General features: G+C 47.9%; 1 protein-coding gene across 6 annotated transcripts in view; it reads right to left on the bottom strand.

The window, feature by feature from the left end:
* Nucleotides 1-21,195, bottom strand: part of dlg1 (discs large 1) — a 764,145-nt gene extending 742,950 nt beyond the window's left edge. For 2 of the 6 annotated variants that reach the window (XM_065447255.1, XM_065447241.1), the window contains exons 1-2: nt 20,914-21,195; nt 16,408-16,539 (exon numbers count right to left, since the gene is read on the bottom strand). In XM_065447255.1, coding sequence (XP_065303327.1) covers nt 16,408-16,539; nt 20,914-20,935 — 154 coding nt within the window. In that variant the 5' untranslated portion in view covers nt 20,936-21,195. Of the gene's footprint in view, nt 1-16,407; nt 16,540-20,561; nt 20,711-20,913 lie in introns of those variants that run through there. The other 4 variants (XM_065447249.1, XM_065447270.1, XM_065447286.2 and 1 more) reach the window with 4 other exon arrangements.
* Between the last annotated feature and the right edge of the window lie 304 nt (nt 21,196-21,499).

The raw sequence follows: 21,499 nt of genomic DNA on the forward strand, positions 1-21,499 counted from the left end.
AAAATATTAAGTTGAGTTATTTCAACAGCTTATCTGTCCAGAAGTCAATCATCGTTTTTTTGGATCCCAATATATGACTTCGTTGTGCAGAAAACTGCCACCAAAGACCTACTGCCATTCGTCACTTTGAATCGCCCATGCCACAAATGAGGCCATGACTTTATCTCCACGTCACTACCTCTGTAGCTATGTGCCAATCAGTCACTCCTCTTTCAACTCACATCGGCAGCATTCCTTAAACTGCCCACCTCCCTCCTCAGCTCAGTATCCTAGCTAGCGGACGACGCCAGCCTGCTGGTGCCCTGACATCACACCACGCATCACACGAGATGTACCATACTCCATGACAGATGGCGCCACTCGGATTTTCTATTTCCAGCACTTTCTTGCTTAAAGAAGCTCTGTTCTCGCTATGACTGATGAATTAATTATTACAGAAGCGTAATCTTTCAATCTAGATCGACTTAATATTAATGTGTTAACATTCTTTGGATACCTCACACATTTTCAGGGGTTATCTATTTATCTATGTATATATTGTTACGGTGAAGTGAAGGAAGACGTTGAGTTGGACTAGAGAAAGACGAAGTCTGGCGGTTGCCTGAACGCCATATCCATCATTTGTAAATATAAGTTATTTTACACTCGTGGGCCTGCTTTCTTCCCGCAACATTTTGGTGGAAGGTGCGGGGTACCACCACGGAACTTCGCAGCGGACGTCATCTACCTGCTGCCACAATGGCAAATCAACCGACACAAGCGACAACGCCTCGGCAGCCCGTGCCCACGGTCATCCTCACTCACCCACGGGACCCGGGAACATTTTGCGGCACGGACAACGTCGACGTCGAGGACTGGCTTACGATGTACGAGCGAGTGTGCGACAACAACAGGTGGGATCCTACAATGATGCTTGCAAACGTAATATTTTATCTGAAGGGAACTGCGAAGCAATGGTATGACACACATGAAGCTGACCTAACGAGCTGGGATGTTTGCAAAGAAAAAATGCGAGACCTGTTCGGCAGACCTGTCGGTCGTCAGCTGGCAGCTAAAAAAGAACTTGCGTGCCGCGCTCAGACGTCCACAGAATCCTATGTCGTGTACATACAGGATGTGCTGGCCCTCTGTCGCAAGGCTGATGACAACATGACCGAGGCAGACAAGATTGGCCATATATTGAAAGGTATTGCAGACGATGCCTTCAATCTCTTGATGTGTAAGGATTGTGCCACTGTGGATGCAATTATTAAGGAGTGCCGGCGCTTCGAACAAGCGAAGGGCCGCCGCGTCACTCAAACTTTCGACCGGTTGCCCAATACCGCCGCGACATCTTCTTGCGAAGACCCGCCGCGGTTCGTTCAGCCCGCAGGACCGGAAGAAATAACGCGCATCGTTCGCCGTGAGCTTGAGGCCATGGCCCCGGCTCCCGTTCGTTCAGACTGTCGGGAAAGCGTACCCGCTATCTCCCTTATACAAGCGGTCGTTCGGGAGGAAATAGCAAGTTTGGGCATTCCATCTCTCTGCTCAGTCCGCCATACCAACACCTACCAAATTTCTCCGACCGCTCGCTCCCGGACGCAAAGCTTTCCACCACTCCGTCGCAACCCAGCTGAATGGCGCACAGCGGATGATAAACCCATCTGTTTTAATTGTTCCGGTATTGGACACATCGCCCGTCATTGCCGCAACCACTGGTCGTCGCCTCCTCGGTGGTCGTCTCCGAGTCACTACAGCCAAGTACCCGACAATCGCACTTTCTCGCCCTATACGCCGACTAGGAACATCAACGCCGACAGTGCTCCACCAAGATCCAGCCGATCCCCGTCTCCGCAAGGTCGTAGGTCCCGTTCGCCTCTCGTTCACCGCTCTTCGTCCCCTTCTGCAACCGGTCGCTTCACTTCGGGAAACTAGGCGGTGCAGCTCCCGGAGGTGAAGCTGCAACTCCGACCCGGCCCACAAATCCTCTATTGACCCTGCCTACATGTGGAAACCTGCTGGACATTGAAGTCGATGGCGTTCCTGTTAGATCTCTCGTTGATACAGGAGCGCAGCTTTCAGTTATGAGCGCTGCTCTCCGCCGCCGGCTCAAAAAGGTTCTGACCCCCGCCGTACCGTGCACCGTGCGAGTCGCCGATGGGAGTACGTCACCTGTCCTTGGAATGTGCACAGCACGTGTGACCATTGGGGGCCATTATACCGTTGTTCTATTTATCGTCCTTGAACACTGCCCACACGACCTAATTCTCGGCCTCGACTTCCTTTCGAAACACTCTGCCCAAATTGACTGCTCCGCAGGTGTTGTACAGTTGGACCTGCCGCTTCCTGCCGACGCAACCACTTGTGCTCCACACCGCTTATGTGCTGCTGAATTTGCAAGGCTGTCTCCACAGGCTGCTACAAATGTCCTGCTGACGCCCTGTCCTCCCGTACCTGATGGCGAGTACGTCCTGTCGCCGCTTACTGACGTGGTTTTGTCGCGTCATATTGCCCTACCGAGCACCTTAATTCGGATCCGCGAAAACTGCGCTCGCGTGCCCATCCTCAATTTTGGGTTCTCGTCACATGTTTTGCCACACGGTATCGCCATAGCGCATATCACTCCTTTGGAAGAATTTCAGATTTCTTTTTTGACCTCTGAATCCTTCCTCAGTACGAACGGACCTTTGTCTTCCACTCCTTCGTACTCGACGCCTGCGGACGATGTTTCTAAGATGATCGCCCCCGACCTTCCTTCCGAGCAAACAACAGCTCTTCGTCATCTCCTGTCATCTTATCGGGACATCTTTGATTTGGACGACCGTCCACTTGGCCAGACATCTGTTGTCACGCATCGCATCAACACCGGTGACGCCAGCCCCATTCATAGGCGGCCATATCGTGTCTCGGCAACAGAAAGGGCCATCATACAGAAAGAAGTAGACAGGATGGTGGACAAGGACATCATTGAACCCTCCAGTAGCCCGTGGGCATCACCGGTTGTCTTAGTAAAGAAAAAAGATAACTCGTGGCGCTTCTGCGTTGACTACCGTCACCTCAACCGGATAACAAAGAAGGATGTTTATCCCTTGCCTCGCATTGATGACGCTCTTGACTGCCTTCACGGATCCCAATACTTTTCATCAATTGACCTCCGCTCCGGCTATTGGCAGATTAGCGTCGATGAGATGGACCGCGAGAAAACCGCCTTTGTCACACCGGACGGTCTGTACCAATTTAAAGTCATGCCCTTTGGATTATGCAATGCGCCAGCTACATTCGAGCGCATGATGGACTCTCTCTTGCGCGGCTTGAAGTGGTCTACATGCCTGTGTTACCTCGACGATGTGATTGTGTTTTCGCCGAACTTTGAGAGCCACCTGCGGCGCCTCACAGCCATACTCTCCGTGTTTCGCAGGGCTGGCCTTCAGCTAAACTCCTCCAAGTGCCATTTCGGTCGCCGTGAAATTAACATGCTTGGTCATCTCGTCAACGCCGCCGGAATCCAACCTGATCCACAGAAAGTTCACGCCGTGCGAAATTTTCCCGTACCTTGTTCAACGAACGATGTCCGTAGTTTTCTGGGCTTATGCTCTTATTTTCGGCGATTTGTGAAAAATTTTGCGGACATCGCTCACCCTCTCACTGACCTTCTTAAGAAAGACGCCTCTTTCTCTTGGGGACCGCTACAGGAGAAAGCCTTCTCTACCCTGATTGAGCGGCTTACCACTTCCCCGATTCTCTCCCACTTTGACCCTTCTGCGCCCACTGAAGTACGAACTGACGCGAGTGGTCATGGCATCGGCGCTGTCCTCGCTCAGCGTCAACAGGGCCAAGACCGTGTCATCGCTTACGCTAGCCGCCGCCTTTCCACGCCCGAGCGAAATTACTCCATTACTGAGAGAGAATGTCTCGCGCTCGTATGGGCGGTCGCGAAATTTCGCCCGTACCTTTTCGGTCGGAGCTTCTGCGTTGTCACCGACCATCACGCCCTCTGCTGGCTCTCCTCTTTGAAGGACCCAACTGGACGACTTGCACGTTGGGCATTGCGCCTACAAGAATATACATTTTCTATTATATATAAGTCAGGACGCCTGCATAAAGACGCTGACTGCCTGTCCCGCAATCCCGTGGATCAACCGGACGATACCGATGCAGACTCGGACATCAGTATTCTGTCCCTCTCCGGCTTCCTCCACATTGGCGACGAGCAGCGCAAGGATCCTGTTCTTCGAACACTTATGGACCGCCTAAGCTCCTCGCCCAATGACCCGTCCCTTCGGATGTTCACCTTGCGCGATGGAACTTTATACCGTCGTAGCGTTCGTCCTGACGGCCCGGAGCTCCTCCTAGTCGTCCCCAAGCACCTTCGACTCACCGTGCTCCAGCAACTTCATGACGCTCCTACTGCTGGACATCTGGGCGTCACTCGTACTTACGACCACCTGCGGCGCCGCTTCTTCTGGCCTGGCATTTATCGCTCTGTGCGCCGTTATGTCGCTTCTTGCGACCTGTGTCAGCGCCGGAAGACGCCTGCTATGCCTCCCGCTGGTTTGCTTCAACCCATTGATATACCTACAGAGCCCTTCTTCCGTGTGGGCCTCGACCTCCTTGGTCCGTTTCCAATTTCCATCAAAGGAAACAAATGGATTGCTGTAGCAACCGATTATGCCACTAGATATGCCATCGCACGAGCCCTGCCAACCAGCTGCGCTACAGATGTCGCCGACTTCTTACTAAAAGACGTCATCCTGCACCACGGCGCCCCTCGCCAGTTGCTGACGGATCGCGGCCGCTACTTTCTATCGAAGGTCGTTGATGATCTGCTCCGCTCCTGTTCTACAGAACATCGGATTGCTACCGCGTACCACCCTCAAACGAACGGCCTCACCGAGCGACTCAACCGCACACTCACTGAAATGCTCGCCATGTACGTCTCCAACGATCACCGCGACTGGGACGTCGCTTTACCATACGTCACTTTCGCATACAACTCGTCCCGTCACGACACTGCCGGATTTTCACCATTTTTCCTTTTGTACGGCCGCGACCCCACCTTGCCTTTTGACACGTTGCTACCTTCCGCAGTACAGTCACCCAGCACTGCTTACGCTCGCGAGGCTATTGACTTAGCCGCCCAGGCCCGAGATGTCGCCCGTCATCGCCTCACAGTCTCGCAAGCTTCTCAAAAGCGACGCTACGACCTTCGGCACCGAGACCACCATTTTTCACCTGGTTCCCTTGTCCTTCTCTGGACGCCTTCACGTCGTGTCGGCTTGTCGGAAAAATTACTGTCCCGTTTTTCTGGTCCGTACCAGATCTTACGCCAACTGTCCGACGTGACCTACGAGATCGCCCCACTCGGTCAGCCTTCCGTGCCTCCCAACTTAACCAGTGATGTTGTTCACGTCACCAGGCTCAAGCCCTATGTCCCCCCAATAAGTGAGGCTGTTTAACTTGCACCGGGACGGAGCTCCCCCACCGGGAGGGTGATGTTACGGTGAAGTGAAGGAAGACGTTGAGTTGGACTAGAGAAAGACGAAGTCTGGCGGTTGCCTGAACGCCATATCCATCATTTGTAAATATAAGTTATTTTACACTCGTGGGCCTGCTTTCTTCCCGCAACAATATGTTCGTATCTAACTGTTTTCCCACCTACCTGGGTCACTGATCGAATCAAATGATCGAATGGTTAGCTTATCAAGCTCCTGAGGTAGCAGGGTTAGAATCCAACCATCGGATCACGTTGGTTCACCGATTTCGTGCCAATGTGTACATACATGCCTCATTTCAATGAAGTTCTCTCAAGCCGACATGGGTCGCTGTAGAAATGGGACTGGGTAGGCACCGCTGTTCGGAGAAACTCCATTACGCTGACTTGTAATACTGGGTATGCACCGCTCAGTCTGTGCTGATCTTCAATGAACATCTTGGGACGCCAACTTGGGCAACTAGGTATGTGCCACTAGGAATGTGCCACTCTACTATGACAAGATCCCTTAAATTTTCCTGATGCTGAGCGGAATTAAACCCCCATCACAAGGGTTCCTCAAAGACAACAACCTGAGGCATTAGCAGGCCGCGTCATGGATGCACTGGGTAGGTATGTGCCGCTCTTCAATGAACCTTTCGCCAACTTGGGTCACAGAGTATGTGCCAGTGAGTATGAGGCAAGCGAGGGAATGAGCCTCAGCATTTGCAGACGCCGACATGCCACAGTTCTTGTTATGCAGGCAAAGCGCAGAGTTCTCGGGAGTGCCAGTAGATGGCACAGCATGTCCAGAAGTGCATGTGCTTACTGAGGTAAAGCTAGGGAAACTATGGAGCATGTTTTATTAGAATGTAAAGACATCTACCCAGTGGTCGATTTAGGCACCACTAGCCTCCTTGAAGCCCTTCGGTTCAGCGAGAGCAGTGGAAAAGTAAACATGTCCGCAATAGGGATTAGGAAGAGGTGATTGGGGGATTGGGGGAAGAAAAGTAAGGAAATGACAAAAAAACGGAGACGTACAAAAGCACAGTTCGCAATATGGCGTTAGAAAATGTGGTTGTAGGAGTTCATAGTGTTTTTTTTTTTCAACTGTTTAACCTAGGTAGGACATTAGGCAGTATAATAGCAAGAGCTTGGTGGCGCAACCCAACGCCCCGTTCCAAAGGGGACGCTCATAACCTCCATCCATCCATCCATGCAAGAGAGAAGCCTGGTTGCCGCATGACGTGTTTTTCAGCGTTTGCGTGCATTGGCATGTCATGCATTTTGGAGGCATTGCAGCAGCAGCGCTAAATGGTGTTGAGTGTTCTTAGGGAAACACGAAAGGGGAGCCACGCTGTAGTACACTCCTCATACATAACACGTTTTCACGGTGGCAAAACATTGTATCAATATAGCCATCGGCAGCCATCATGAGGTGGGTTCTGGTGCAATTATTTTTCCTTTACAGTCCCTTTAACTTATTCAGCTTTTGTTGACCTCAAAGTTTTTGTCCCATATTTTAGTAACAGTAGGATACAATGATTGACCCTTTTCATATTGAGGATAGCAGCAAGTGGCCAGTCACAATTTGATAATTGCCTGCTGTATGTGCTCCAACCTATTTTTACTTTTCTGTACATATCGTTCTCATGATCCAGGTCCCCAGTGACTGAATGCCTAAATAAACATATTCTGGCACAGATGATGAAGAAATAGAACAGTTTTATGAAGATGTTGAATCAGCGATGCGAAAAGTGCAAACTCAGTATACTGTAGTCATGGGAGACTTCAATGCAAAAGTGTGTAAAAGCAGGCTGGTGAACAAGCAATTGGCAACTACGGCATGGATTCTAGGAACAATCAAGAACAGATGTTGGTAGAATTCGCATAAAGGAATAAGCTGAAAATAATGAACACCTCCTTCAGGAAGCATTGGAACAAAAAGTGGACCTGGAAAACCCCCACTGATGAAACAAGAAATGAAATTAATTTTATACTTTCTGCTGATGCCTGCATAGTGCAGGATGCAGAAGTGTTAGGTAGGGTAAACTGCAGTGATCATAGGTTATTGAGGGCTAGGATTCACCTCAATTTGAAGAGAGAAAGAGTAAAATCGGTAAAGAAGAAACAGGCCAACCTAGACGCAGTAAGGGTAAAAGCAGACCAATTCATGTTGGCACTTGCAAACAAATATGCAGCCTTAGAACAGAGAGATGAAGATGACATACAGGCAATCAATGAAACGGTAACTAGGCTGGCTTCAGAAGCAGCAAGTGAAGTTGGAGGTAAGGCACCAAGGCAACCAGTAGGCAAGCTCTCCCAAGTAACAAAGGACCTAATAAAGAAACGACAAAGAATGAAAGTGCCCAACTCAAGAGATAAGATAGAATTCGCGGATGTATCAAAACTAATCAACAAGGAAAAAATGAGGGAATATTTGAAATTATAATGTGAGAAAGACTGAAAAAGCAGTAAAATGTGAACGCAGCCCGAAATCAATGAGAAGGAAACTTGGCATAGGACAAACCAAAATGTATGCACTGAAAAATAAGCACGGTAATGTCATCAGCAATCTCGAACATATAGTAAAAGCGTCAGAAGAATTCTATACTGACCTGTACAGTACCCAAAGCAGCTACAATACCTCCATATGAAGTAGTAATGAACAGGGTACAGAGGCTCCTTCTATAACTAGCGATGAAGTTTAAAGGGCTTCGCAAGACATGAAACAGGGGAAAGCAGCAGGTGTAGATTGACTACTAGTCGACTTAATCAACGATGGAGGAGACATAATGCTTGAAAAACTAGCAGCACTTTATACAAACGAATTGTCTATCGACTTGAAAGGTCCCAGAGAACTGGAAGAACGCCAACATTATACGAATCCACAAAAATGGAGACATTAAAAAATTGAAAAATTATATGCCCATTAGCTTACATCCAGTATTACATAAAATATTCACCAAGATAATCTCCAATAGAATATGGGCAACACTGGACTTTAGTCAACCAAGGGAACAGGCAGGTTTCAGGAAGGAATAGTCTACAATGGATCACATCCATGTCATAAATCAGGTAATCGAAAAATCCACAGAGTACAACCAGCCTCTCTAGATGGCTTTCACAGATTACGAAAAGGCATTTGATTCAGTAAAGATACCAGCAATCATAGAGGCATTACGTAATGAAGGAGTACTGGACGCTTACGTAAATGTCTTGGAAAGTATCTACAAAGATCCCACAGCTACCTTCCACAGAGATCCCACAGCTACAGAGATTACACAGCTACCTAAATCTCCCCAAGAAAAGTAGGAAGATACCTATAAAGAAAGGAGTTACAAACTCCTTTCTTTATAGGTATAGGTAGCAAGGAGACACAAACTCTCCAATGCTACTCACTGCATGCTTGGAAGAAGTATTCAAGCTATTAAACTGGGAAGGCTTAGGAGTAAGGATCAATGCCGAATATCTCAGCAACCTTCGATTTGCAGATGACATTTTCCTGTTCAGCAACACTGGAAACGAGTCGCAACAAATGAATGAGGACCTTAACAGCGAGAGTATAAGACTGGGGTTGAAGATTAATATTGTCACACGCCCTCAGAAGTCGTCTTAGGGGTTTAATAAACCACAGAGCAGCTGGCTCCTGGAAAACACGTCCGTCGAGGTTGGCTCACAAGCAGGGTAGAGAAGCATGTTCTTCTTAGTTCTTTTGGGCTCGACCCACTCTTGCCCTCTACCCACAACCTACATGTGGCATTATCCCCTCTTCCGAACAAAAGCATCGTCTCAATGCTGCAAAATAGGCATAAGCAATAGAAACAAAATGAACAAACAAAAAACACAACGCAGACAAAGCGAAAGTACAAAAAAAGAAGAAATGTGCCGCTGTCACAGTCAATGAACAGAGAGACAAGCCCAGAGACATAAATGAAAAGCAGAAACAAAGAAGGGTGAAAGAGCAAAAAAAAAATTATTAACGCGCAGTGTACGGCTTCATGCGCATAATATGAACTATGTCCAAGTTCAGTTGTCGTTGTGTCTGGGTCCGTGTCTGTGATGCTGTGTCCGGTATCACTTCGTAAGTAACGTCACTGACATGGTGTAGTACTTTACATGGACCAAAATACCAGCTCAGCAACTTTTTACAAAAGCCACGGCCGTGAACAGGGGTCCACACCCAAACTTGGTCTCCGGGGTTGTAGGACATGTCCCTGTGGCGGATGCTGTAGCGTTGTGCATCTGTCTGCTGCCGCTGGCTGATGTACAGCTGCCCGAGCTGCCGAGCTTCCTCAACATGCTCAGCAAATTCATCATTACCAGTTGTCAAGTGGTCAGCGTCTTGACACGGCCGCATAGTATCCAGCATCGTCTGGACTTGGCGACTGTAGAGAAGGCGAAATGGTGTTAATTGCGTCGTCCCTTGCACGGTGGTGTTTCAAGCATGAAGGTCATGTAAGGCAAGATTTGATCCCATGTTTTGTGTTGAACGCCGATGTACATGGCTCTGAAGCCGTGGCTCGTGGGATGGCCTGTGCCTCAGCATAACGTGTTGAATAATCAGTTGTGACAATCACGCATTTTTTGCCATCTGCAGAAAAAGGAAACAGTCTGAGAATGTCCGTGCTGACTTGGTCGAAAGACAAGTGAGGCTTAACGGAATATGTCTTTTGGTGCTGGCATTCACGACAACCTTTAACATACTGTTTCACGTTTACCGAAAGCCCGGGCCAATAGTCCATCTCGCTTACTCTAGTGAGTGTTCGTGAGAAGCCTAAATGGCCAGATGTGGGTTCGTCATGGCAAGAAAAAAGGATGTCGTCCCGCATGTCCCTTGGAACCACCAGGAAGTAAGCACGGCTGTTCAAACGGGCCTTCTTCTTATACAGCACAGTTTCGTGGACAGAAGGATGTCAACGAGAGGGACAGATGGCGTGGTATGGTTGTGCCGTGGCCCTCTAAATGATCGATGATCGGTCAAATCTCAGTGTCGCCACGCTGCCGTCTGATCAAGTCCGACGAACTAATGGCGCCCAGGAAGCCGTCATCGTCCTCTGTTTCCTGACTGACATGATCAATGGGTGTGTGGGACAGTGTATCAGCCTCTTTGTGCTTACAGCCAGACTTATAAACGATAGTGACATCAAATTCCTGTAGCCTCAAGCACCACCGTGCCAGTCGTCCTGAAGGGTCATGCATGCTTGCCAACCAAAAGAGGGCATGGTGGTCCGTGACTACTCTGAAGGGACAACCACAGAGGTAGGGGCGAAACTTGATAATCACCCACACGACTGCAAGGCACCCTTTCTCTGTAGTTGAATAATTCACCTCAGTGCGGGACAGTGAGCAGCTGGCATAGGCTATAACTCTTTCCACTCCATCTTGGCATTGGACGAGCACTGTGCCAAGGCCAATGCTACTGGCGTCGGTATGCACCTCTGTATCGGCATCATGAACAAAATATGCAAGAATGGGTGCCGACTGTAGGCAGTACCGTAATTCAGCAAAAAGCTGCCTGTTGCTCATTATGCCAGACAAATGGCATGTCGTCCCTTGTAAGGCGAGTCAGAGGCTTCGCTATCTTCCAAAAGCCATTCATAAACCAGTGATAGCAGGCGCACAAGCCCAGAAAGCGCCAGATGAAAATCTTATCAGCAGGAACTGGAAATGCGGCCACAGCGGCAAGCTTGTCTGGATCTGGTTGGACCCCTTTGGCGCTTACTACATGCCCGAGGAACTTGAGCTCTTCATAACAGAAGTTGCACTTTTCCGTCTGATCGGATGGCTTCTAGCACACTCCGCAGACGGAAAAGAAGCTGCTCGAACATTTCAGAAAATACGACATCATCAAGGTACACAAGACAAGTCTGCCACTTCAGTCCAGTGAGGACAGTGTCCATCATTTGCTGGAAAGTAGCCAAGGCTGAACACAAGCCAAAAGGAAGGGCTTGAAATTCGTGGAGACCATATGGAATCACAAAGGCTGTTTTCTTGCGGTCTCATTGGTCTACTTCGATTTGCCAGTAGCCACTTTTTAAATCGAGAGAAGAAAAATTGTGGCCATGCCATAGCTTATCTAATGAGTCGTCAATACACGGCAGCGGGTGCACACCCTTTTTAGTCAGGTTGTTAAGCTTTTGGTAGTCAACAAAGAAGCAGGGCGTACCGTCTTTGTTTTTGACAAGAACGACCGGACATGACCACGGCCTGTTGGAAGGCTCGGTGATGCCATCGTCAAGCATCTCCCGAACCTGCGCACGTATGGCTTCACATTCTTTTGCTGACATGCAGTAAGGCTGCTGGTGTATCGGGCGTGCGTCCTCAAACGTGATGATCTTGTGTCTAGTGGTGGGAGTCTGGCATACCTTTGAAGAACTCGCAAAGCAGGCCCGGAATTCATGCAAGAGCTTAGGCAGTGCTGTCTGGCTATCGGTGCACAATTCAGAATTGATGTCGATATGGCCTAGAGCCACGTCTGCTGTCTCCACTACTTCCAACGTGAAGCAGTTGTTAACGCTTGCTACTTCATCTGCAACTGCAATCGCAGTGCCGCGGAAAAGGTGTCGATGCTCGTTGCTAAAGTTATATATATCAAAACGTTTATAAAAAAAAAAGTGCAGAAAGCGAGCGGGTGGTGCCCCTCGTCCAGGGCCCCCCTGGCATGAGCGGTCCGCCGTGTCTGGTCGTGGAGCGCTAGCTGCATCTCCCTATCCTCGCTGGCGAGCCAAGTCTCCCACTGCTCCCTTCCGGAAAGTTTTCCAGCTATTTTCAGTGTATTAATTTTGGGTGGCCTGTTCTGGCAATCCTACGTGATATGGGCGAGAGTTGGCCGGCCTCCGCACCACAGACAGTGAACGCTGTACACCGTTGGGTGAATGGCATGTTTCAAATAAAGGTTTGGAAATGTGTGCATCTGTATTTGGCGCCAGTCATAAGAGTCCCGCCTGGATAGGCCAGGGTGTGGTGGACTGTACTTTACACTGTACTGTACAAGGATGTCTCGTGGTAAGATGGGGTTTTCGTCAGAGTGGTCGGCCGCTCGATTGACAAAAGCCCGAGCTGCACCATCCGCTCTCTCATTGCTCTCGAGTCCTGCGTGACCCGGGCACCAGATGATCATGTGTTTCTTCATTAGGTTTGATCCTAATAGGTGAGTGGTAAGTTGGTAACAAGCAATTGTGATTGGCCATCAGGAAGCTGTATAACACTTCTAGCCACTTAAACACCTTGCTTTAGGCGGTGTTCCAAATTAGTTTCGGCCACCGCTTCGTCTTCGCGTAAGCCACAGCATGCAACATTCATGAGGACACTGGCTCGTGGAGGAAGCGTTACACTGTCTCCAGAAACACAAAGTACATCAGCATGCTGTTGATCATTTTGCACGTCGATTGCTCAGTCGGCTGAAAATGTGATACGGTGCTCTTGAAGATTAACAATAGTGCCATACTCCTGCATGAATTCAACGCCAAGAATAATGTCGCAGGGGCATTTGCGTAAGACAAGGCAACACGCAACGAATGTAGATCCCTGAATTTCAACTTTAGTAAGCAGGCGCCCAGTGAGGTAACGACGTGGCCGCGAGCCATCCGAATCTGCGAGCTATACCAGGGCATGATTACTTTCTTCAGCCGCACTGCCGTTTTCCAGCTTAATATAGACTAGTCTGCACCGGTCTCCACTAAAGCACTAATGGCGTAACGGTGAATAGTCACTGCTATATCGAGAGAAAGCCGGTCGTCCTGTTCAGCTGCAGGTGGTGTCGGATTGAGATCTGTCCTTGTCTTCATCAATCGGGGGTCTTCAGCACTTTAATCATCAGCGACCTCGCCCTCAAAGATCACTTTAGTTAGTTTTCGAGGCGGGGGCTGGGTGACCGTGCGGTAGAATACCACTGGGGTGGAGGTGAAAATCGTCTCGGAGACGGTGACTACAACTGCCGCCTGGCAGGCGGTGGAAAGCAGTGCTGAGAGAGGTAGTCATCAATGTCCCGAGGTCGCTGGCTGTATCGAGGCGACAGCGAATATGTGGAAAGGCTGCAAAGTCCAAGGTGCCGGTATGGGCACTGGCAGTACAGGTGGTCAGCTTCACCGCAGTGGAAGCACAGAGGCTGGCGATCGGGTGTGCGCCAAACATCTGACTTCCAGAAGATGTACGTCTATCATTGATGTAGTGGACCGGTTACTCCGGACAATGGGCAACTGGAGCGGCATGGGCAAAGGGTGGTGGCATGTACCCAGCTTCGCAGTACGACATTGGCTGTGCCGACTGATCTGACACTGTAGAAGGAGCATGAACGAACAGCAACAGAGAGGAAGCAGGGTGCCTTAAGACTGCCACGTAGGTCGCTCAGCGGTATTCAATAGGTCCAGCCGCAGCATTATCAGGAGGCAACGTATCATGGAGGGCCTGGTGCAGCTCGTCTTTGATAACGCTTGTAAGAGAGCTTACCATAGGGTGTGATGTTGGTGTGACGCTGGCCTTTTGCAGCACTTCACGCACTGTAGATTGGATGAGCACTCGCAGACAGTCACTGTTGCTTCCGAAGGTCGTGAAAATGTCAGCAGATTACATGCTGTTCACTTGCCGTTCATACAGGTTGGACCGATGCAGAAGCATCTTTTCCATGGTCATGGCCTCAAACAAGAACTTCGCAACCATCTTCGGAGGGCTCTGCACGAGACCAGCAAAGAGCTGCTCCTTGACTCCACGCATCAGCTGACTTAACTTTTCCTCCGTCGTTCCTGGGTCAGCTCATCTGAAGAGGCACGTCACATCTTCGATGTATGTGGTCACAGTTTCATTTGGCAACTGGATGCGGGCCTGAATTGCTCGTTCCGCTCGTTCGTGGCGATCAGCACTGGTGTAGGACTCCAGAAGCTAGACAAAATTCGTGCTATGTCAGTTGCTCCTCACGGTTCTGAAACCATGTACGTGCGCCATCCTCTAGGTAGAAGTAGACGTGCCTCAATTTTGCCGCATCATCCCAACGGTTCAAGGTGGCCCTGAGCTCGAAGTCGACCATCCAGTCTTTGACATCTTCGAACACTGCGCCATGGAACGTCGTCGGGACCCATGGGCTCTCAAGTGTATACCGATTCAACATCGTCCTCTCCATACTGGTTGAGGCGGGTTGAGCGGAGGCACTGGTCATACTGTTTGAAGTGGTGGGAACCGTAGCGGCGACAACTTCCGGGCTAGTCGCCTGATCCTGCGGCTGGCCTGATGTACAGGAGTCGACTAGCACTGGATTCATAGCACGGACCCTTGGAGTGGTTTGCAACATTCGTGAGGGCTACCCCGCACCACCACCAGTGTGTCACAAGCCTTCAGAAGTCCTCTTGGGGTTTTATAAGCCGCAGAGCAGCTGGCTCATGGAAAGTGCATCTGTCGGAGTTGGCTTGCAAGCAGGAAAGAGAAGGCAGTCTTCTTTGTTCTTTTGGGCGCAACCCACTCTTGCCCTTGACCTACATGTAGCAATATGCAGAAGACAAAGATAATGATCAATAGCCAGGCAAAGGAACAAGAGTTCAGGATCGCCAGTCAGCCTCTAGAGTCTGTGAAGGAGTATGTTTACCTAGTTCAATTACTCACAGGAGACCACGATCATGAGAAGGAAATTTACAGAAGAATAAAAACGGCTTGGAACACATTTGGCAGACATTGTAAGATCCTGACTGGAAGCTTACCATTATCATAAAAAAGAAAGGTGTACAATCAATGCATTCTACCAGTGCTGAAATATGGGGCAGAAACTTTGAGACTGACAAAGAAACTTGAAAACAAGTTAAGGAATGCGTAAAGAGCAATGGAACGAAGGATGTTAGGCAAGACGTTAAGAGACAGGAAGAGAGCGATGTGGACCAGAGAGCAAACAATGATAGCCGATATTCTAATTGACATTAAGAGAAAGAAATGGAGCTGGGCAGGTCATGTAATGTGTAGGTTAGATAACTGGTGGACCACTAGGGTTACAGAATCGGTGCCAAAAGAAGGGAAGCGAGGACGACGGAAGACTAGGTGGGGTGATGAAATTTATAAATTCACAGGTGCTAGCTGGAATTGGTTAGCGCAGGACAACGGTAATCGGAGATCGCAGGGAGAGGCCTTCGTCCTGCTGGGGGCATAAAATAGGCTGCTGCTGCTGATGATGATTATTATTATTATGATGGTGGTGGTGGTGGATGTGCTGGTGGTGGTGATGATGGCACAGATTCTAGAAGCTGACTGCCAGTCATGAATTCCAGCTCTCTTGCCAGGTTACTGAATGTTACCTTAGTATTCTGCATATTAATCTTCAAACTTCAGACTTTGTGAGCTAAAGTCCTCAGTCATTTGTCGCACACCAGTATACAACATGGAACTGAATTTAGTCAAGTGCGATTTCTAAAACACAGCAAAGACTCAGTGCAGTTGTAGACGCAGCAACAAGGGAAATGTGAGCAAATTTCCGTGCCCAGACATGACTGGGACTTGTGCAGGAGCCACTAGAGACACTGTGGCTCCCATACGAGTCTTGATCACACCTTGTAGATCTGCTTGCCTCTCAAAAAGATGCTGAATTAATTGTGCTGCCTAAGTGAGTCCGACACTAGGAGAGCTCTACCATGATGTATATAAGCAGGGTTTTCACTCCACTGAGTTCTCTTGAAATTCTTGACATTCATTTCCCAAAATATGTAGGAGCCATAGCAGGCTGCACTAAGGCTTTGACACGGTCACAAGAAAGCACTAGGAAGAGGAGACATGAAACATCTAAAGTGAAAAAATTCAGAGGGAGGTTATGAATTGTACCGCAGTTACAATGTTGTTGAGGTGTATCACATGAACAACAAGAAATAGTCAGGACGATCAAGAACACACAGTAAAAGAACAAACATCTATCTTACAAGAAAAACATGCAGGCAATAAGAATCCTGAAGAACTAGAAATTAAAATGTTTAGAGAAGGTTGCCTACCTAGCAAAGCCTGGAAGAGCCGACTCTTGAAGATGCGGATCACGCGCTCAATGGCATTGCGTAGCTGCTTGTCCTGCGGCTTGTTCAGCCTGCTGTGGTACTCTTCCAAGAGCTCCAGTGCCCTGTGGGCTTCTGCAAATAATATGTGTGTTAAAATCGCTGACAAATAGAAGAAACTCAAGGAAAATGTTTGCCAGAACACATTTTACAAAAATTTCCAAGTCATATAACTGATAGCAGATATATCTGTAGGCCAGTAATGGGGAAGGTGGCAAGCACCATCTTAACAAATTCCTCCACAAGGTTTCTCAAAATCGTTTACCTTGGTGGCCTGTAACACCACCAGCAACAGCTTTCACTGGTCAGCATGCTTTCTTTTTTTCTTTTCAACAAGACTAGCAGGAAACTGTGGTATATGTTACAATCTGGCATCTGTTTGAAGAACTACATATGCCGATGGCATAGGCAATATGCCTCCCGAAACTTTCAATCTGCCATATAGTAGTCGTCTGTATCAGATCCCCATAGTGTAGTGAGAGGGATGCATTCATTGTGGACAAAAAAGATGCTCCAAAATCATTTCCCAAAACAAAATTCTGGCTATGCTTGTGTCCATATGCTCATTAATCGTGTTATTCATAATTCAGTGGCAAAAGTTGCTGTAACTAGCAGCTTGGTACTGCAAGTGAAAGATTTATTTCATATGCAAAGGCCTCATGTGCCTTCTGCAATTATGACTGCTAATGCTGCTCTGCGGAAAGTAGACTAGGAAGCATGCTTCTGCTGTGGCATAATTTGACAGATGAAACGCTGCTAGTTCATTGGTGTGAAATACTTCTATCAAGTTTGAACCATGCTGCATGCCCCAACTGCTTTGAGTAGCCTGTTCTTGCTTCCACAGTGGCAGGGCCCTCTTAATATAGGCAGTAAACATAGACAATGTAATAATGAAACATCCAAAAATGTGCTGTTACCACTCGCAGGAAATGACACAGAACCCAGAACATTGAGAACCAGCATGGCTCTTTGGTATGACCTCAAAGATTAGGCAGCACTGCACATCACGCTGTAAATTATGGAGGCCATGGTCTTGGATTTGTGTCATAACTGCTAACCATCACATACTCGTGTTGTCTGCTTAGGTGCTATTTAAAGGCTGTTAATAAGAAAATTAGACAATTGCTACCCCTACAGTTTTCCCAAGACTGTTTTGAGAGGTACCAACGAAATTATGCAATAGGTGCAGGGTACCTCATTAAAGCTGCGCATCCAATATATGTATCCTATAGGCATCTTATACTGCAAAGTTGGCAGCCCTGGAAAGCTGCTTTCCAACCAAAATATTTTTGTTCACAGACTTAGTTCTATGGTACATTGAAGAAAAACATGGGTATGACATCTGGTCCTCATAAATCGAGTGCCATTTCCTTTACTGAGAACTCAGAACACTTATTCTCTAACAAGGAGGTGTAAGGTAATTTAGCAGGTGTAAGGGAAATTTACTGATTGTAATGCACAAAAAACATTAGGGAAGTGCAATACATTCTAGCTAAGTTATACTTTCCTGTACCTACTTGTTCACACTTTCCCTCTCAGTGGTCCACACTTAGACCTCTTACCCACAGGCAAGAGATCTCAGTTGGAAAACAGCATGGCAGCATAGTTGACTTACACAGTTTTCAAGTGAGGAACAGTGTAAACACTACCAATAAGCATGCAAAGCTCTCGCTATCTGCAAGCTTATTCAAAGATATCTGAAATTTCAAACAATCGTGTCACCTCAATGTTGACACAACAAACAGAATACAAGAATGTGTATGACTGACTTTAAAAAATTTGCTAAAATTCCCACACCTGTAGCTTTCAAGGGGTTATAGAAACAGGGGACCCAAGTTTGAGATGCTATTGGCGGTGCATACGAGAGAAAGCAAAAAGAGTGCAAAGGCTTTTAAGGGGAGTTTGGGTTTTTGTGTATGCCAAGCCGCTTGAGTGCACTATTTCTAAAATTTGTTACTAATGGTGGCACACTTTTGCATAGCTGTGTCTGTCACAGTGACACTGCCATTTGTTCTCAAATGCATGTACCATTACTGTAAAATTCACATTAGGAACAAAGATGACATTGCAGGCATAATATATTCCACAAGAACTGATGTACAGCTCTACAGAAAGCAAAGGAGTGATGAGCACAGCTGTGAGGAGGGATGTATTTATTGTGGACAAAAATAAGTTTACATGAACAAATTAAAAGTATACAAAACTGATAACAAATATCAGAATAAGAAGACTTCAAATGGTGAAGCTAAATCAAGATGAATATAGGAAACATATACGCATGCTTAACAAAAATTTGTACATTCAAGCAGGCTGATGAGCACAGCAAATTTGCCCTACAGCTATGTATGGCTAAAACATGACCCACTTATTCCCAAGTGAAAATGACTGACTACTTAAAGTAGTTCACTATCAAATTTGAAACTGTTGATGAGGTAGTAACTGAGACCATAAAGATAACCTAGTTATGTCAAAGCTCTACATGGAAAATCTTGGCTGGGGCATATGTACACCATACTGCACATGAAGTGAGGTGAATTACAGCATAAGCTGAAATTCTTTATTTTTAAAATATTTATGGTGTATTAACTGGCAAATGAACATGCCGCCAAATTTCTGTGGACGTATTTGCCACAGAGAAAAGGAAGCAAGAAATCTTTTAGGCTTTCTGGCCACAAACATAAACTGTAAGAAAGGAAAGTAAATATCTTTGTGTTGTACTTTTCCTGCATGTTCCAAGTTGTCACAAGCTGTATTTCTAGTTATCCCCGATATTTAGGCCCATAAAATAATGAAATGTTGCATAATGTACTTACACTACCTCAAGGCATAATTTAATGCATGGAGCTTGTCGAAATGTGTGCAGGGTCACTGACTCTACTCTCTTTAGGCACTTTAACTGCCTTGCATCATGTATATTCAAAATTAATCACTCATTCATGAGCACAGGAAACGATAAGGCTTGTAGATTGTGCAAGCATCAAGCTTTCTTGTTACAGTAAGTCTATGTGTAAAGTAAAGAACTTTGCTCGAGAGAATAGTAAGCATTGACAGTGAAGTGCCCTGGAATGAGAATTGCAAGTATTGGCATTAATAAAATAGCAGTAATTACTTATTTTTTTCCATCTTCGAGTGCACACATGAAAGCCACTATATTTATTTTTTTCTTTCCTTTTTTTTTTCACCTCCCGAGCCGAGTTACAAACTAGAATAAACAAGGCGCGTCCCTACGTGGAAGGTGAGAGAAAACAAAAAAGCGTGAATATGAAGCTGAAAAACCCTTCTATCTGCACCAAGGAATGAAAACAAACAGAAGTCGTCAAACGTAAACAAGAAAAATGAGAAGAATAAAACACGAACAGCCGAAAGCGCGCACAGCTTTCCTGTCCATCAACTGTGACGAGTTGTACACAAACGAGCACTATTTATACGCAGCTGTCAGAACTCCCACCCTTCTGTGTGTCATCACTTTGGCTCGTGACGCAACGTGCGGGGCAACCCCCACTGAGCGCACCGCGGTAATGTCAATTTGCACTAAGCACCAATAGAGATAATGCAAATTGATGTTTTGTTATTTCCTTCAGCGAATCGTCTGCTATTTATCCCTTTCATCAGGTGTAGTGCAACCCATTGCAGCGTCCGAAGAGGCCCTGCTCCAATCCGCATGCGTCAGTAGTGTCATTCGATCGGCAGCCCGCGTCTAGCTTTACACGGCCGCCAAGCACATAACATTTCGCAGCGGTGCCTACACGAAATCAAACCTAAATGCAGCCTCAACCTTTTCCAACCTTTCCTGGCACTGCAACCGACCACATACCGCTGCACTACTGCAGGTCAGAACGGCGGCGGCGGCGCGCCCACCGCCGTACGTCAAGGGCCGTGCGCGACCGATTAGTCGCGCTTCGAGCGCACCTATCTACATCTGAGCCACCGTTATCGCTACAACCTGCGCGGCGGAGCACACAAATGATGCGACAGACTGAGCGGGAGTCGCAGCAGCGTCTGTCAGCGATAAGCCGCAGCCTCCGGGCGCGCAACCACTGCTCGAGCCGCGGATTCAGCGGCAGCGTGCGAGCGCCGCGCATTCCGCCGCTACTGACCCATGTTCGCTGGCCGTCGGCTGTTATCCGCTGGCTCTGCAGTGGTATCGCGCACACAAGGGAGCCTCACCGTCGATGTGCATCGTGGAGACACCGGTCGAAACACAGCACAAACCACGCAGCCTCCTCCAGCGAGCAGAGCACAACAAATCCTGCGGCACGGAAGCGTGTTTCCCTTTTTTCTTTTTTGCTTTTCTCCTGGGGAGTGACAAATCGGGCACTCTAGGCGGGAGAGGGAAGCGAAAACCCGCAAAGCTCTTCGGCGAAGTCAGTCGGACGGCGCTTTGCTCTCAGACACTGCGGGCACGATTCATCGAAGAGTAAATTAAACCTACTACTGAAATGATCTTACCACCTTGTTTACGGACTGGCATGGCCGTTGTCAAAGCAGCAGCCGCGGACTAGCGTCGGTATCCAGCGAAACACCTTCGTGATTCCTCCGCAAACAACTGATGGAAGAGAGCCGACTCCAGTGCAAACAACGAAGCAGCACAAAAAGGGGTGACCGAATATTTTCGGCTAAAAAACACGGCAGCAGCAAGTGGTTATTTTCAACACCACCGACGAACGCAGAGGATACCGCACCGCGAAATGAAATCAAACGATACACGCACTCTCTCAGCGGCGCGGCGGCGGCGCTACAAACCAATATGGCGGCACCCAAGTTGCCTCAGTGTCACGTGGGCAAATTTGACCAATGGGATAAAAACAATAATAATTTATTCGTTTTTCATTGGGCCTCGAATATACGCGGCAGTTTGACTGCGGTAGAACGCGCGCGGAACGAAATGTCCATCCGTCAGCCTTCGAGTTCATGGTACATTTGCGTGGGTTTCTTGCGTTGCGTCGTACACGACGCTTTTGTAAATGAACGCGTTTCTTTTTTTTCGCTGTATGAGAAACAGTTCAGGGGTATTGTGTCAAGGGACGCACTGAAA

The sequence above is a fragment of the Dermacentor albipictus genome, chromosome 1 (assembly GCF_038994185.2).
Source record: "Dermacentor albipictus isolate Rhodes 1998 colony chromosome 1, USDA_Dalb.pri_finalv2, whole genome shotgun sequence".
NCBI lineage: Eukaryota > Metazoa > Arthropoda > Arachnida > Ixodida > Ixodidae > Dermacentor > Dermacentor albipictus.